Below are 17,515 nucleotides of genomic sequence, written 5' to 3'. Positions count from 1 at the left end.
ACTCCTTGTAAAATACTGGCTCCAGTTAATAGGCTTATTAAACAACCCATTGCGACTTCAGTTATTTTATTTTAAGTAATTACATGGTTGAAGTGGAAAATACTTCTCTTTCCCAGCCAGCACTATTTCTAGTTTTGTTACAGCAGGAGACAAGTCTCTCAGAGGAGAAACAAATCCAAATGTTTATGGTATATAAAAAACTTCTGAAGTTGTGGATTTTTCAAACAGCATTTTCACAAGAATTGCTATCTCTACCAAGGGTATCATCAAGCACCCATGAGATATTTTATTAAACTGTAGTATTCATCAAGATTTTAAAACACCTTCTACATTTAAATTTAGTCAGCACGCAGCAAGACGTTAATAATGCCATCGTAGGCAAGTGTACAGAAGTGAATCCCATTGTAAAGAGCCAAGGAAAACATAGCCATGAAAAAAAGAAAGGTATGATTCAGGAAGCAAGCCAAGAATGGTTTTTAAAAGTTACAAATAGTCCTTATTTTACATTTTCTGTATATTACACTCATTTGGGGGAAGTCTACCACTAAAGGAACAATTCTATGGTTTCTGTGAGGCTGAGGGGCTGTTGGAGGCTGCAGGCTCCTCTCTCTGCCAGTGAGAGAGGCCCACCCACAGAGGTCCTCCCTGGATGGCAGTAGTTTTCCCCCCACTGTGGCTGTCCTGGCATAAGTGGGGCTGAAAATGGGGCACGTTTGGACGCATGGCAAGGGCAGCTTAAGTATCCACAGGATCCTAGGCTTCCTCATTATCCCAACATGGCCCCAACCGGAGTTTGAGACTATATCAGCCAGAGAGATGGTGTGAATTCCTTTCCCACTGGAGAGGCCATCCCACCAGCTCCCATCCTGGCTGGTATGAGACTTCAAAAAAGGCAGTAAGTCAGCCACAGATCTCCCCCACCCTTCGGTACAATTGCTCTGACCAAATCAAATCTGGTGCACGCTTACCTGGTAGTAGGCCTCATGGGAACTTATTTCTGAGCCAACAGGTACAGAACTGTGCTGCATCGATCTAGTGATAGCACTTTTATGATTTGCTCACTGTACAGTGCCCAATCTTGAAAATATTCTGGAACATATCTAGGTAGCAGTTTAAGTAGGATGGCGGGTTCTAAATCCACAGGTTTCGATATTGTTTTTGAAGTTGCACCCAAGGAAACTAGCTTAGGGTTCTTCTCCTGTCACTTCAGCTGAGGGGAAACACTGCTGCTGAGAAGTAAATTCCAGAAGTTTATGCCCTTCAGGAGGGATTGTAACTCTGTGACAGAGTACTCATTTTACATGCTGGGCTCAGGTACAAAGCATATCATCTCCAGGTAGGCCTGGAAATGTCCCCTCTGAAACCCTGGAAAGCTGCTGCCAGTCAGAGTTTTAGACAATACTGAGCTTGATGCATCAATGATCTAACTTGGTATTTGGCAGCTTCCATTGCACCTACGTTTGTCTGTTTTTCACTGCCAACAGACTTGTCAGATGATGAGAAAAGCTGCAGCTAATGAAATTATTATTTCTAGATTACTCTAAAAGGCCCACAAGCATTTGCAGCACCAGGCTTTTGCAATCTTACCCCCTGGCAAAAATCTTTACACAGGCTGAAGCAGGAGCTAATGAAACATGCCTGAGCACTCAGAAGACAGCAGGTGCCAAGGCTATTTTTCCTTGAAGTGGCTTCAGTGGCTTGGTTTTGATGTCATGCTCTTAGAGACCCTTTCCATGTACCTCTACTGGCCTGATGGCTGCCACTTCCACTGTTGCTCCCACACAACATGAGTATAGGTCTGGCTTTGCTTGCACTTTGCATACGTAGAAAGTTGTCTTATAGAGTCAGTTCACTGGGCCATCTAGCTTAGCACAGGGGTGAGAAGACTGTAGACCTCTACTCCTCCAGGTGTTTTAGACCAATTTCCAGAAACAAAAAGAGGGGAGAAACAAATTCTCAGGATGCTGAACTTTTTACTGTAGATTGTAAAACCATTTTGTTGATAAGATATTTGCAGACATCTTCCTACAACCACCTGAAGGCCTTGAAAAGGTACAGGCCGAAATGCATCAGGCTTTACAATCTACAATAAAAAAGTTCAGCATCCTGAGAATTCGTTTCTCCCTTCTTTTCACTTCATTGGATGCTTTTCTCCCCCTGCTTTTGCAATTCCCAGAAGCACCTGCCAGCATGGCCAATGACAGGAAAGCTGAGAGTTTAAATCCAAAACATTTGGAGATCTACTTTTTACCCACCCACGATCTACAATGCCAGAACTCCGACATACATTCTAAGTCTGCCTGCTCCTTAAATATTAGATCATGGAACAGAGATAGCTTTGTTACAGATCTGGCATTAACCAGCACCCAGTTTAGGAAGAGAATCAGTACATGCAGTTACAGGGGCAGAGGGATTAGGAGACACAGCTCCCAAGGTTAGCAGCTGAGCTGCAAACACTAAAGGGCTTATCCTCTTCACCACAGTATGGTGAGTTGGCTTTGAGGATGGAATGCTAAAACCATGGTTAAGGGTTGACAAAGGAAGAATACATACCGTAGATGGGAGGCTGTGTGTCCCAAGACAGGCGCCTGATTTTTAAGCTAAGTTTTGCAGGGAGACAGTATTACAGCTGCACTGGCTATTGAAACTGAAGGACACAGGACAGCTGCCACCAGGAAAGAGTAGTTTAACATCATTGCACATAGCAGCTGTCAACCAGATAGAAAGGTGCTTGGGGTCATGCCTCATCAAAAGAACCGAAAGGTTATTTCCACTCCACCAATTCAAAGAAACCAAAAACATCCACTGGGGGGACTATAATGGATGCACTGGTCCTCAAGGTAAGCTGGACGAGATTTATGCTTCATTGGATAATCATGGAAATTCCACAGTGGCAGAAGCATTGCTTAAGCAAAAGAATAATTACTAGATCTCTTGTTTCCCATCTGTTTGTCTACAGCACTGCAACTTCCCCATACAAGGGAGCTTCTGTCCTGTAAGCAAACCCAGAATTGTGCATCTTCCACACTGATCCCAATTTAAGAGTCCAGCCAACCTAGGAACCTGCCTTATACCAAGTCAGACTCTTGGTCTATGTAGCCAACTATTGTCGACACTGACTGGCAGAAGCTCTCTCGGTTTTCAGGCATGATTTTTTCAGCCCTATCTGGAGATGCTGGGGATTGAAACAAGAGACCTGCATGCAAAGCCTGAACTTTTACACTAAGCTACAGCCCCTCCCAGAATCAATCAATCCCCTCTTGTTTCCCTTTCTACAGTAGCTATTCTGTGCCTGTTGCAATGGAAGCAGGAGAATGGCTGACAACTGGTAAATTACAGAGTAGCATATTTCATTTGTTTCTGTTGCAGCAGCATATGTATTAAAGAGCTGGCAACCTGTCCTAGCAACACAGTGGACCTGCTCACAAACAGTATTTGTAAAGATTTGATGTTTGGGATAACAATGGAGTAGTAGTTTGATCCCAGGGATATCGTTTTCTGATGAAGCACCCATTGATATTTTCCCTGGTAAAAGCCTTGAGGAATGTACAGCATCCTCTTGAAAGGCAACTCACACAAAAAACACATTTTAACAGGCGGGCTTGCAGCTTAGTTCCGCTGGCTGGTTTCAGCTGCATCATGCTCAAGTTTACTGGCTCTACATGCAAAATTGTAAATAATTGGGGTGGAATGGGGATGTACAACAGCTCTGAAAGAAAGCCGGGAAGTGTACTTCTGACAGATTGAAAGGCAGTATGGGAGAACTATCTTCCAATAATATTCCTATGCTAAGGGGTAGGCAACCTTTATGGCTATGGGCACATTTGGACATTTGAAACTGTCCTGGGTACAACCATAAAATAGCTGCCAGGGGGAGGTGCAGCAAAGGACACATCAGCTGCCTAAGACTGAGCACAAAGCAAAGGTTGGGCATGAGCCCCAACACACTAAAGAACTCCTTGGGACCCAGAGCTTTCAGCACCAACAGAACCCTATTTCACAGCAGTCCCAGCTGCCAGTAAGAAAATGTATTGCTTAATTTTAAATATAGGAGGGATAGCACCCACAGCCCCTGCCCTATGTGATGTAAAACTGCTCACCCTCAAACCTCCTTCCCCATAAAAGGGCACATGCCAATTTTGTGGTTTCTCAGGCTTGCCTAAATTTACCCTTCGGCCCAGTTGTCTGAAAAGGAGGATGGAAAGTGAGAGGGCTGTGGTCCAGTGGTCAAGCACAGGCCTTGCAGGCAAAAGGTCTGCGTTTCCATTTCTGGCATCTCCAGGGAGGGTTGAGAAAGACCCCAGCCTGCAACCCTGGAGAGCTGCTGCTGCCAATCAATGCAGACAATATTGAGCAAGAGAGACCAATGACCAGGCTCAGTACAAGGCAGCTTCCTATGTTCCTAAAGTGGGAGGAATGTGCATTCAGTCTCTCTACTTCCCTACTTTAAGTCCCCGGCTTTTTTAATGGAAAACACGTGACATCCTTCAAGGGGGTATTCCACACTTGCTCAGAGGCGATGCACTTAGGCCAGCAAAGCTTAGGCTAACACAGTCTATGCTCCCATGTGCATAACTTCGCTTGCTGCTGCACAGAAAAGGAAACAGGAAATGTCTGTATTTAAAGTGTGTTTATTTCTGAAGGCCAGTCATCGGTATCAAAACAGCAACCGAGCCAACATAGACGTCAACCCTATAAACTGATGAGGAAGACAGGAGACAGACAACATTACAACCTTGGTTGATGGGCAAATAATAGTCAACCCCTAAAAACCTTCCTGCCCCAGTTTTAAGCATCTTCCTTTTCAGAGCAAAAGCCTTGTGCAGGTGGTCTGTCATTTCAGCATATCCATATAATCCACTGCACATCAAAACAAAACCATGCCACAACAATAATGCACCTTAAGTAAATAGCAGATATGCATACTGGAGCAATAATAATGCCAGTACGCTTTGCCATCTGTCGAAAAGGCTTCCACCAGCTCTCAGAGCCCATAGTCACAGGCCTTGGGGTTGTTCTCCAGATACAGCTCAAGGTAGCCTTTGTAGGCCTGAACGTCTGTTATCGTAGCCTGAACCGCCGGATCCAGCTTCATGACTGCAACCCAGTGTTTTAGGGTGGGAGTGTGGTCCAGACAGCTGTAGAAGAACAGAAAAGGTTTGGAGGCAGCTGTAGCTATTTTGCCTTTAAAGCCAGGGAAGGGATGCAGCTCAGCAGGCAAACATGTTTTGCACAATTCCTGGCATCTCCAGAGAGGGCTGGGAAAGTCTTCTGTCTGAAACCCTGGAGAGCCAGTTAGCGTAGACCAGGGGTGCACAACCTTTTCAGAGAACCGCGTTTTCAGTGAACCAAATGTAAAAAGAGAGCACTTGAGCACATGCAGAATTTTGCCTTTCATCACAGAACACCCTGCCCACACAACTAATAGGTTAGGATGCCTGGCTTGATGAAGGATTGGCCTAGGCAGGCGAGAGCTCTCCATCCATTGTCACCCACTTTTCCCCAGTGGGGAATAGGGGGACGGGACTGCTGTTCCTGGCTCTGAGATCAGTTTTCCTGCTGCTAGCAGTGATGGAGAAACAGCAATCTCAGTGGTGAACACTGGAGCATGAGAGAGGCTTTTACACCTACACACATCCCAGTGATACCTAGTTCTCAGCAGACGGGAAGGGGGAAATCTGTGTATATGTGTGGGGAAGACACATGTGTGCGCACATACATCTGCAGCCCTTGCCCCCCACCCCGCCCCAGTAGACACACAATGAATTTTTCATAGAAATCCCAAAAGACTGAGGCTGAACTATTCAAGGATGGGTGGTAGCAGGAGGAAAGGCTAAATAGTCAAGGAAATTTGATCTTCCCTGCTTACTCTCTGGACACCTCAGAGCATAGTCTGACATGACGGTATTCATCCTTGCCAAATATTTTAACTGATCATTTTAAATCCTTCCACAGAAGCTGCACAAGTATCAAGTTTTGTGCACTACTTTGGGTTACATGGTAAACCACTTGTATACACTCTGTAGCAGTAGCTCTGTTAGCTCTATTCTCATTCTGTGCGGAAAAAGTCTCTGGTGACACCTTAAACACTAACAGATTTATTGTGGCATAAGCTTTCGTGGACTAGAGACCACTTCATCAGCTTCATGAAACGTTATCCCCATTTGGCAGATATTGCACATATGGATACAGAAAAGAATGTTATAAAACAAAGGGACAAGAAAGCCATGAAATACAAGAAGAAACAACAGCTGATATTTCAATGTAGATCCCGAAGGTATTGAATATATTAAAACAAAAGGAAGAAAAAAGAGTGACCTAGTCACAACAGCAGTTAGTGTGATAACGCTGTCTTTCTAACAATGACGTGCTACAGTTAAAAGAGGAGTTTGGATGATCATATATCAGTTTACTGAGATGAGATACGAACAAATGTTTCTGCCAAGCACACAGCCCCTTCATATCTCTTTGATGATGGGAGCAGACAAATGAGGATGTTTTCCATTGGTTAAGGTTTCCTGTTTTGTCCAAACTGGGATTAGCCGCTTTGGAACAAGCCAAGATAATAAAGTATGGTTTGAAGTTGGCTTAATATCCTGGCCTGTTCCAAACTGTTAATCCTAGCTTCCCAGTTTGGACAAAACAAGGAACTGTAACTATAGAAGACTTCCTGGTCTGTTTGCTTCCTCAAAGGGAAGAGCAAAATACTTGTTCTTATCTCAGCTTACTAAAGTAACTTATGATCACCTGAATGTGGCCATTATCTGTCATGGGGTGGGGGGGAACACTTGTCTTGATCAAGTCTGAATTGAACAGAACTGAATTTGCCAATATGCTAGTTCAGAAGAGAAGGGATAAACCCTCCTCATGTTTGGGTTTCCCTGTCTACCTCCTCAACCACTCCTTTGCCTTGAGTGAAGGAAGAAAATAGATGGCCACCTTCAAGTGACAGTAAAGAGAATAATTCCCCTCCCCTTCTTTGCCTGCCTGCCTGCCTGCCTCCCTCCAGCTACCCCACTGTTTTGCAAAATACAGATAAAATGGGACAAGCAGAAGTAACTTGTCAATAACGCTCATTCCTCCCACTGGTTACCCCAAGGAATTGGCTATGAGACTGGTGAAAGGTGGTCAGCTGGAGAATGACACTCAAATGTGAGAGGTGTAGAAGATTCAATGGGCTTACTCATGTAACTGGTAGGGCTCCATACGCTCAAACCATGGCCAGATCAGATAGTCAATCATGGATACAGAGTTCCCGCCGAAGAACTTAGTCTTGTGGTTTACTAAAATCTAAAAAGGAAAGACATATGACATTACTTAATAAAAATGCACAGCACACCATGGAAACTTGCAAAAACCTCAAGTCCAGAGCATGGAAAAGGAGAGAGTATGCCCATTGCTGGAGAATATTTTTACACTGAGCCAAGTACAACTTCAGCCCTTCTAATCCCATACTGCAGAGCCATGCGGCGGTTTGGCCTGCCCTGGTCCTTAGTGGACTGCACAGCAGATCCAGGTTGTACAGCTGGATTTTAGGTGAAAAAGCTTAAGAGAGCTCTTAGCAGTGTTCAATAGATCCTTATCCACTTCTGGTTGCATGCAGAATTGCAGCTGAGCTTGTACATCCGGGGTGGGGGAATAGTACTTTCTCCCTCAAGTTCATTTTGCCATGTTCTGTCCATACAGTGGGCAGGACATAGCAAGAGGTAAGCGTTTGTCCCCTTCCCACTCCCTGCAAACATTTAGGGGGAGATTAGATCTTGCCCAAAGGCTCTTGTTGCAAATGCTATAGAAAATCTTCACCTAGAGATGCACAATTACTTCTTTTTTTATACCCAAGTGGCTCACATCTATCTGTAGGGATTTTTGCCTTTGACTCACAGAACTATTTGTGCAAATGCACCTATTGTTAACAATCCTTATTTGCACTATCTTACTAAAGTGAAATTGAGCAAATTCACAAGGGCAAGGAAGGGGGGAAGGCACTGGCTTCTGAGTGCTAGTGAAAGGTACCAGGGGGAGACAGTGCCTCAGAAACAGCACGTTCATCCAGAGCAGCAGTAGTGGCGTGTGGACTACTCGAAGGAAAGAGCGGCTTACCTCCCTCCCCACTTCCTCCTTAGGAATCCCAAGTAGTGAAGGAGCAGCACCCACATTGTGAGGTTCCCACTGGCTGTTCAGAGCAGGCTAAACAAGGGAGGGGGGAGGGAGAACTGCAAGAAGCAGATGCCATTTAATCCTACGGCACTGGGAGGCATGAAAATTAAATGGCAGAAATGTCTTTTTTTTAAAAGTGCCTGGAGCGTATGGAAAGAGGAATGTTGCTTTTAATCAGCTCCCTCTGTGTCCCTCCTTCCTGGTATCAGCCTGGCAACCTTGGATTGTGACAGAGGACTTTTGGCAAAGCTGGGATGGGAAGAAGAGCAAGCCCTGGTAGGGGCCTGATTAAGGAAGAGCTGCTGATCGCTCCTAATAGGGAAGTAAAGAGGTGTGGTAATAAGAGCTCAGCTTACCAAGAAGTCACTACAAATGTCAAAAACCTGCTTCTTCAATAAGACAAAAAGAGTACCATTAAGGAAATCTACGACTCTGAAGATAGTGCGGCTCTTCCATTCTCAAACACACACAAAACTTGCTGCTGCAGCACAGCAAAAGCACAGCAGGGCCAAAATTGGGTGACAGGACGTGGATGCCCTGTAAAAATTGAGTAAATGAAGAGTAGCCATTCTGGAGTAAATGCCTTGTCTAGAAACACCCTGGATTTTCAAAAACAAAAGGTCCTAAACGCCTGGCACAAACAAATCTATACAAGTGTGAGCATGGCTCCCTCTGGTGGACAACAGCACATAACCTTCAATATATATCTTCTGGAGTTGCTCAGAGTAATCCAGTAGTAGTTATATGAAAGAACTATATAACTTATTTTATAGTTCATCTGGTCTCTAGTGTTAATGCACATCTCACATCTAAGCCTCTTATACCAACTACTAGGAAGTTTTAAAGTATTTTAAGAGAATTGGTGGCAGCGGAAAAGGTCAGCTTGGGGAACCCTGAGTTATAGTGGCAGAGAGTTCCTTAAGCCCTGAAATATAAGCATTTACTGGAAATAAGAAACCCCATGGAACTCACTACCACAGGATGTAGTGATGGCCACTAATTTGGATGTCTTTAAAAGCGGGTGGATAAAATCCTGGAGGTGAAGGCTATCAATGGCTACTAGCCCTGATGGTTGTGTGCTATCTCCGGTATTCGAGGCAATAAACCTGAGTGCACCAGCTGCTGGGGAACATGGTTGGGAGGGTGCTGTTGCACCATGTCCTGCTTGTTCATCCCTGACCGATGGATGGTTGGCCACTGTGTGAACAGAGTGCTGGACTAGGTGGACCCTTGGTCTGATCCAGCAGGGCTCTTCTTATGTTCATCGGTTGGGATTGCCCTGTGAAGGACCAATTTAGCCATAGGTGGTGGCAGTGCTGGGGAAAGAAAATTCCCCATACAAGTGGGGAAATTCCCCATACTTTTTATTCACTCAGTATTTTAACACTTAATTTTAACTTAAATTTAAATTTTACTGTTTTAACTCTGTATTTTAATCTTATATCAACTTTGCTGTGTGGTTTTATCCTGGTTGCGCTTTTTATACTGTATTTCGTAATTGTGTTTTAACCTGTTGGGTGTTTTACTGTGGTTTTAATTTTTGTGAACCGCCCAGAGCTTCGGCTATTGGGCGGTATAAAAATGTAATAAATAAATAAATAAATAAATAAGTGATTTCTGAACTGAGTTTAGTTTCACTCTATCCTTTCCTCCAAATTATCTTTAAACGTATTCTCTTTTAACTTTGTAAAGATGAGTTACTGAATATAAACCACAGAGGTTTAAAAGTCTCATGCTGTAATTTAGGGAGGGGGAATCATACATTTACAGTGCATTCCCTTGCATGTCTGTTCAGAATTTCTATTCCACTCCCAATTAAGTAGATGTAGGATTGCAGCTTTAATCCCCAGCAGGAAACATGGTTTAAAAGAAAATGGGAGGAAGAGGAGGACAACACTGATTTTACTCTCGAACAGGTCTAAAGCCCATTTGGATACCTCTGACTGCAAGAATGAGGAAGTGGAAGGTTAGAGTGTATGACCTGGTTTGCACGAATGACAACTTAATTTACCAACAGGGGTTGTCACATTATGCCAGGTGCCCAGAGGCACCTGGCTTGCCATATCATGTGAACTCAGGTGTCAGGGGTTGTTTGAGGGTTACACAAACCTCAAATAACCCATGGCTTGCTTGCTTTAGGATAATTTGAGTGTTGTTTAAACATCAAACAACCCTTGTCACATGGGATCAGATGACACAACATCTTATGAATACATATTCAAAATGGCTGCCTGCACTCACATGGCTTAAATAAGCCACAATGGAATGCAGCAATTGTGTGAACCAGCCCTGTGTGCATACATACATATATACAGAAAAAAGGGAAAGGAATCCTTTTTGTGAGTAGAGCTCACAAAATCCAAAGGTGTGCTATTTAAAAAGAACAACAGAGGTTTAAAAAGTATCTCTTGTTTTCTTTTGCAAGAGGGGGAAACATAGAATCAAGATGCAATCCATATATATGAACTTACCTGGGAATATGCTCTGTTTAAAACAGTGTACCTTACTTCTGAGCAGACAAGAATAGGATTGCACTGTTCAATCCCCAAACAAGAAATGTGTTGATTTAAAGGCAGGGGGAAATGCGGGGAAATGATTGAGAAACACTGTGTCAGAAATCACTTTTTCTTTCATAACTCCCTCTCTAAAAACAGAGAAGCACTGTGCCAAGTAATGCTAGGTCAATCTACTAAGAGTGGTTTGGTTACTTAATGCCAACATTCTCAGGGAGAAGGTAAGAGAGAAATATCTCCAAGTAAAGGGGGTGGGGTAGATTGGATATCAAATACTTCTCCGTATTTTATTTTATTTTAAGGAGGAGAGAAAGGGATGTGGACATGAAAAGATCTGTATTTGGACCTGAAGGAACCAGGAAAAGCATGCATACATAAAAGAAAAGCTGAAAGCATGAACAATTTGCGACACTGTACGTCATCATCACTGATCACAGCATACGCAGTGGTCTTCAACTGGTGGGTCGCCACCCAAAAGTGGGTCGTGAGATCAGTCCAGATGTGTTGTGGCAAAATTGTTGCCGTCATGTTGGATGTTGTGAAAGTGGGTCCCATATTGCAGGCTAGAAGACTGAGGGGGTCTCAGATCTGGACTAGTAGAAGAACACTGTGTTAAGCATCTGCCTTAACTTCCCATTTCCTGGATTTTTGGAGTTTGAGCCAAGTCTGGTCTTTTAAACCAGCAGGGTTTGCTGTTGTTTGATAATAGAATATATGCCTAGATTTAGTCAGAAAATTGAAGGGACTTTTAGCGTGGTCAGGAAACAGGGAACCTCACTACCACCTGACAAACAGTCTTTGTAACAGACTGTTTGTAACAGACTTTGTAACAGTCTGTGGGAGAGATTGGGACAGGCATTTGCTACTTGTGACACTCTAGATGTTGTTGAATGGCAACTTCTGTCATACCTCACCAAAGACTATGGTGAAAGTTCTGATGAAAGTTGCAGTCCAACAACATCTGGAGAGCTGTAAATTGCCCACCCCTGGATTTAGGATCACTAAATCTTACCTCTTCAAGTTTCAGAAGCTTTTCAAGGTACTCATTCTTTACAGCCGACACATCATCTCCACTCTTGGTGGCCAGAAGGTACTTGTAGCTCAGAGGGATTAGCTAAGCAAAGCAGAAACTGCAGTGTTACCAAGTAGAAGAATTGTTTATCATTTTAATTCAAGGAACATGTGCATGTTGAATGATTAAAGTGACAATCCAACCATCACCCAGAGTTACTAGGAGAAATATTTTGTTCTCACAAACCCCCTCAATAAGAGGGCATTAGCTAAACCCTAGCATTGCTTGCACTGATAAAACTTTCTGAACTCAGGAAACCTTTTACTTTGGTTGATCTTATATTTCCATCATCTACATAATATAAGGTACTAGCAGTGACCTAAGCCAAGTTGATTTCTTCCTCTAACCTACTCCTTAGTGTTCAAATAGTTCAAATATATTCTCATTCCTACATTTGATGGCCTTGTACGGATACTACAAAAAAGAGCTAAAACAGAGCTTTAGCTAACATACAACAAACATTATTCATTATCATACCTGTTCTAATATGTTCTTATTAAAAGAGCCAGTACAGTTATTGTCATAGATAGAAGTGAATGATATTTGGAAGGATAGGAGTAAACACAAAATGAAGGGAATCAACCCATGGAAAATGCCTCAACTACAGAGAAAAGGAACACATCAGAAGCTTGTACCAGAATGTGCCCCTTCAGTGCAGAACTCAGATTAACCCTAAAAGTTGAAATGGGCTCAAAAGGAAGGGAGAGGTTGATCTATAACAAAAATCCCCTTTGGGGACGAATTCCTACTTTGAGAAAACACTAGCTGCTACCTTATACTGTTTGCATGTCCTACATTCACCATGGTTTTCCCACACTGTTCCTAGTCCTAGAAATCCCCATTTTCTCAATTTTACTTCATGCATTCATGGAAATGGCTAGTCTATCCAACTTATCGCAGACCATGATCTGTGCAAGATGCCTTAGGAAGCGTATCATAGCACAAGAAAACCAATTTTTGTTGCACCCAGCTTTTGTTGCACCCAGTTTTTGTTGCACCTGGTCATTTCAAGTTCCAAGTGATACCGAGCACAAAGACTGCTTGCTAGACCATCATACTTTTTCCATTAAATATATTTATTCCTTTGTAGAATTCAGTTTACCCATTCCAATTCATGTAAAGATTAAAACAGAACTGTCATGTTGCCTAGCAGATTATCTGTAAACATCCCAATCCCTTCAGCAATATTTTAGTCTTAAATACTGTAATGAGTTTTCAGATGGCCTTCAGTACACACCTTAGAGAACTGTTCCAGGAGCATCTTCTGATAAGCTTTTTCATAAGGATCTGTAGGATACAGCCTGTTCCCTGGGTAAGCTTCATCCAAATACTCACAAGTGATTGGAGACTCATAGATCAGCTGACCCTTGCTAGTCTCCAGAACAGGTACCAATCCAAATGGGCTTTTCTCCAGAAACCACTCTGGCTTGTTTTTCAAGTTGATATTGACAATTTCATGGCTAAAAGGTATGAAGTAATAAAGTCATTCAAGTTTCTAAAAGGTATCCAATAGTCTCTGTCCATATACCATTTTCAAAAGGCTTTCAAAGACTGCTTGCAGAAATCCAAAATCAATCCTTAACCCTAGGGAACTGGAAGACTGGGGGTGGGCAACTTGCGACACACCAGATGTTTTGGCCTACAATGCCCATCATACCACTGGCTATGTTGGCTAAGGATGATGGGAGTTGTACGCCAAAACATCGGAAGGGCAGCAAGTTGCCTACTGCTGGTTTAGATTCTGACATCAGATTTATTTTATTTAGGGTACAATTCTATGCATGTTTAGACAGAATAAAGTCCTACGACTCCCAGTATTCCCCAGCCAGCCATGCAGCACAGGTAATTAGGATAATCAGGGGAAACAACTGACAATGTGTTGTTTCCCCTGCTGATCATCCGAGCCCAATTGCCATGCGTGCTCACGGTGGCTCGTTCAAGAAAAATAAACCACACTGCATGGTTAACAAGGCACCCTGTGGAAAATATGCTGCATTCAGACAACACAATAACCCACAACCCACAGTTCAACAACAACCCATGGATCAACAACCCACATTCAACTCCTGAGTGTGAATTAGTGTGTTGCGCGTGCCCTGTCATTGTTAGTATAAGAAGCCTAAAAAGATTGATTTGGCAAGTAAATGATACCAGGCAAAAAGATACATTCCACTGTGCAACTGACCCCTTCAAAATGAGTGGGCGTGAGGGGAAGATGAGTAAAGTATTCTCAGTTTCTTTAATGGATCAGTGGGAGATGCAATGTCTAATGCAACCAGATTAAGAAAAGAGTTTCAAGCTTTTCTTCAACAAATAAACCTGCAAAGGATGGTCAATTTTATTGCAACATTAAGGCAGATCTTATAGGACTATGTTTATAGAAACAGATTATTAGTGAATTATCATAGGGCACTCACTACAAATGGCATACTCTTCATATTGCAACACCATCCAGTAAAAAGAGGTCTGAGCTGGAATGTAACCTCGTAACTTCTACCAGTTCCATTGACACATTGCAATAATTTTGAAATTTATTGCACCACCTCCAAATTGGTAACAAAAGTAAGAACTACATAAGTCCTGTGCAGTTTTGCAAATAAAGGCAGAAATACACTCCCTGAGGTAGGCTATTGGAGCACCAGAAATGCCCACCAGGAATTAGTACCTTCTAAGCTCCCTCTACTTTTACACTAGGCTACCTGCTAATTCGTCTAGGCCCTCTCAATGTAGTCTTACTGGAATACAATTCGTTGTTAAACTAGGAAACACATAAAAAAATGAAAACAACATAATTTTAAAGTTTGAGAAGACAGGTAGAGTGCCAGTTTGAAGGCAATTCCTACCCATAAAGCTCAATACAATAGTGGCCACCTACCAGTTTTCAACTTAAAAGGGAGCTTGGTACTTTTTAAAATTGAGTCATAGCCCAGAACATGATGCCCCCAATGAAATGAGAGAGATGTAGCATCAGATCTTACTTGATTCCTTTGGCTTTCAGGACTAGCCGCGTTCTCTGTGCGAAGGGGCAGTAGCGCATACTGTAGAGGCGGATCACTCCCTCAGGCACAGGCACTGGAGCAGAACTTCCTAGAAGACAAGCAGAACTGATTGGGTCATTCTGGGCAGAGCTAGCAGAACTATAGCCTTTCTCTGAACACAAACAAGAAAGAAGGCTATAAAATGGGGCAAGGGGGAGGAAACAGCAGAGGGAAAAAACAGGGAGGGAAACTGTTAGCATAAGTGACTCCATTTTCAAAAGGAAACTATGAAGCAGCCATTATGCAGCAAGCGAGGCGTCACGTACCCGAGGGTGTCTCCTTGTTTCTGTCTTATCTAACAAAAACAAGAGCCTTGGCTCCAGTGCAAAAGTTAGCTCACAGTAGAGCAAAGGGATTGTTTAACAAAGATAAGATATGCTCCAGTGTTACATTCTGATTGGTTCATGCTGCCACTGGGCACTGCCCTTTGCAGGCTTCAAATGCTGTACTGAATTCCTTGCTTCTCTGTCTGACTGCTCGCCTTCAAGAGACCAGGCCTTGATTACTAATCAATAAAGCGCTTTTGAACCCTCTGTTGCTGAAGTGTGGAGTCGTGCTTTGGGGCTGATTGGATCCTGTCCCTGGGCGAAGAACATTTATCTAACAAAACCTTCTTAGAAATTTTCCTTCTTGTATATATTTAGAAGGCTTAATTGTCATAACCCAACCAGTCGTTTCAATGGCTTATTTTACACTGACAATGTACAGCTTAATTTTGATAGCAAGTGAAAGGAAAAGGTGCCCTAAGGTGCAAGGATTCCAAGCTATGTATTTCAGAGAAATCCTAACACACACTCACCTGCAATGTAAGCAGTTTGTGCATTGGAGTGTTATGCTGTTCACATATTAGGGCTTAAGGCTGCAATCCTATATTCACATACCTGAGAGTAATTCTCACTAAACTCAATGTGACTTCATTTTGCCGACGAATGTACAGGAATGCACTCTAAAATGCAGGTCTGGCAAAATAAGTTTAGACTTGCAACACTCATTTTCCCATCTGGCAAGCAGTTGTGCAGCCCATCACTTCTATTCACACAGGACTGCAGGCCAGGGATAGACAGCAGACAATATAATGCAGCTCATTGATGGTTATATGGTGGGTGACATGTTGCACATCCAACCCCCACTCTGGAGTGGTCATTTCTAAACACAAGCAGGAGTTGCATATTCAAAACGGAAGCCACACATACTGCAGCTAACCTACAATGGGGCTGTCGGTGTCATGGGAACGGCTCCAATATGAAGCGCAAAAACAAACTAGAACTGACTCCCACCCCTGCACCCTATTTGCCATTTTCAGTAAATTATTAGATGCATAGATAGGCTTGACACATGAAGGCTATGTCCACGCACCCACCTATCCCACTTCTTGACGCTCTGGGCAGTTTAGGCTGCAATCGTACATGGGGGTTAGTTCCATTTAACTCAAAAGGGCTTATTCAGGAGTGGACATGAATAAGATTGCACCATTCACTTTTCTGCAAGTTGAAATGCCCATAAAAAAATCCCGTTAACAATCAGCTGATAGGCCCAGGTGGAAAGGGGGGGGGAGATTTAAGTCTTTCCTCCTTTGGTGCAAAACCTATCTTTTCTAAAGCAAAGATAGGAACATGTGGTGCTCCAGATGTTGTTATTGTTTAATAGGTTTATATACCGTTTTACCATATTTAAAAAATATCTAAATAGTTTACAAGTTAATTTAAATATATTAAAATACACACACACACACACACATATATATATATATATATGCTAAAAACATTTCTATAAAATATTGATAAAAACAGTAAGTTCAATACAACCCCATAATTAGCAAACTGGACAACACACTAATTCGGAGAATGCCCGGGTGAAGAAAAAGGTTTTATTTGGCGCCTAAAGCAAGCTATGGTTGGCACCTTCCAAATACTAGGAGGTAGGAGCTCATTGCACTAGGTGGGTGCCACCACGGGGAAGCCCCGTCCCCTGGTTGCTGCGAGAGATGGCAATCTGCAGGTTGTGGTACAATCAATAAGAAGCGGCATGTTATGAAACTACATTGGCCGTACGGGCTAGGGCTGAAGGCCACTGCAGTTCAGCGACGTCTGCCCCGAGCTCACCACGCCCTGTTCTTAAGCAAGGAAAGGGAATGGAAAAGCAGCTACGAGCCAGAAGCGATAGATCAGGAGGCGGTACTATCTTCTCTATAAGAAGAGGCACAGGCCAACATCCAACCCGCAAGGGAAATGCTATATACAGACAACCTCCCTGCGCCCGAGACTCTCACCTTTTCCTAAGCTTCTGGCGAATTCCCCAGACATTATCCCTGCCGTAAGAGGTAACAGAAGAACCACGAGCTCCGCGGCGTCTTTGCCGAACACTTTGGGCTTCTCGCGTCGGTCCGAAGAACCTCGAGGTGACTGAGCTCCTCCCCTTTCATTATTACGCTCCGAGAAAGTGGGCGGAGGGCGCAAGTCGGCTGGCAGGCAGAACGGAAGAGGCAAAGAAAATAAGAAAAAGGAGCCGAAGTCTTAAGGCTGCATTCCTAAAAACTCGCTTGATGCCCCCGGTAGTAAACTCCGACGGGACGCAACGAGGCTGCTTTTAATGGGCATAGAATCTGGCTGGAAGGCTTCAAGCCTGGCATGCTTAGTGTACAATCCTTTGCATGTTTAGACCGAAAAAAGGCCCTACGACACATTCAAAGCCAATCCTGGCTCTTGCATTTAAAAGCAGCAAACCGAAAGGAGGAA

General features: G+C 43.3%; 1 protein-coding gene across 1 annotated transcript; it reads right to left on the bottom strand.

The window, feature by feature from the left end:
• Positions 1-4,615: 4,615 nt before the first annotated feature.
• On the bottom strand, positions 4,616-17,241 carry GSTO1 (glutathione S-transferase omega 1). The gene is made up of 6 exons (XM_063132615.1): positions 17,050-17,241; positions 14,721-14,829; positions 12,980-13,202; positions 11,683-11,784; positions 7,184-7,290; positions 4,616-5,138 (listed from the first exon to the last, which is right to left on the bottom strand). The coding sequence occupies exons 1-6, from the start codon at positions 17,081-17,083 to the stop codon at positions 4,985-4,987; spliced, it is 729 nt and encodes a 242-aa protein (XP_062988685.1). The 5' UTR covers positions 17,084-17,241; the 3' UTR covers positions 4,616-4,984.
• Positions 17,242-17,515: the final 274 nt, after the last annotated feature.

This window comes from Elgaria multicarinata, chromosome 8 (genome assembly GCF_023053635.1).
Source record: "Elgaria multicarinata webbii isolate HBS135686 ecotype San Diego chromosome 8, rElgMul1.1.pri, whole genome shotgun sequence".
Taxonomy (NCBI): Eukaryota; Metazoa; Chordata; class Lepidosauria; order Squamata; family Anguidae; genus Elgaria; species Elgaria multicarinata.
The sequence above is the reverse complement of the archived record's forward strand: the minus strand, read 5'-3'. Positions and strand labels throughout refer to the sequence as shown.

Bases quoted from the DNA above. Each gene is read 5' to 3' on its own strand.
- GSTO1 (XM_063132615.1), bottom strand. From the start codon at position 17,083: ATGTCTGGGGAATTCGCCAGAAGCTTAGGAAAAG. The intron at 11,785-12,979 runs GTGTGTACTGAA...TGCTTTGCTTAG, and splicing joins TCCTGGAACAGTTCTCTAAG to CTAATCCCTCTGAGCTACAA. The intron at 5,139-7,183 runs GTAAGCCCATTG...GTTCTTCTACAG, and splicing joins GAGCCCTACCAGTTACATGA to CTGTCTGGACCACACTCCCA.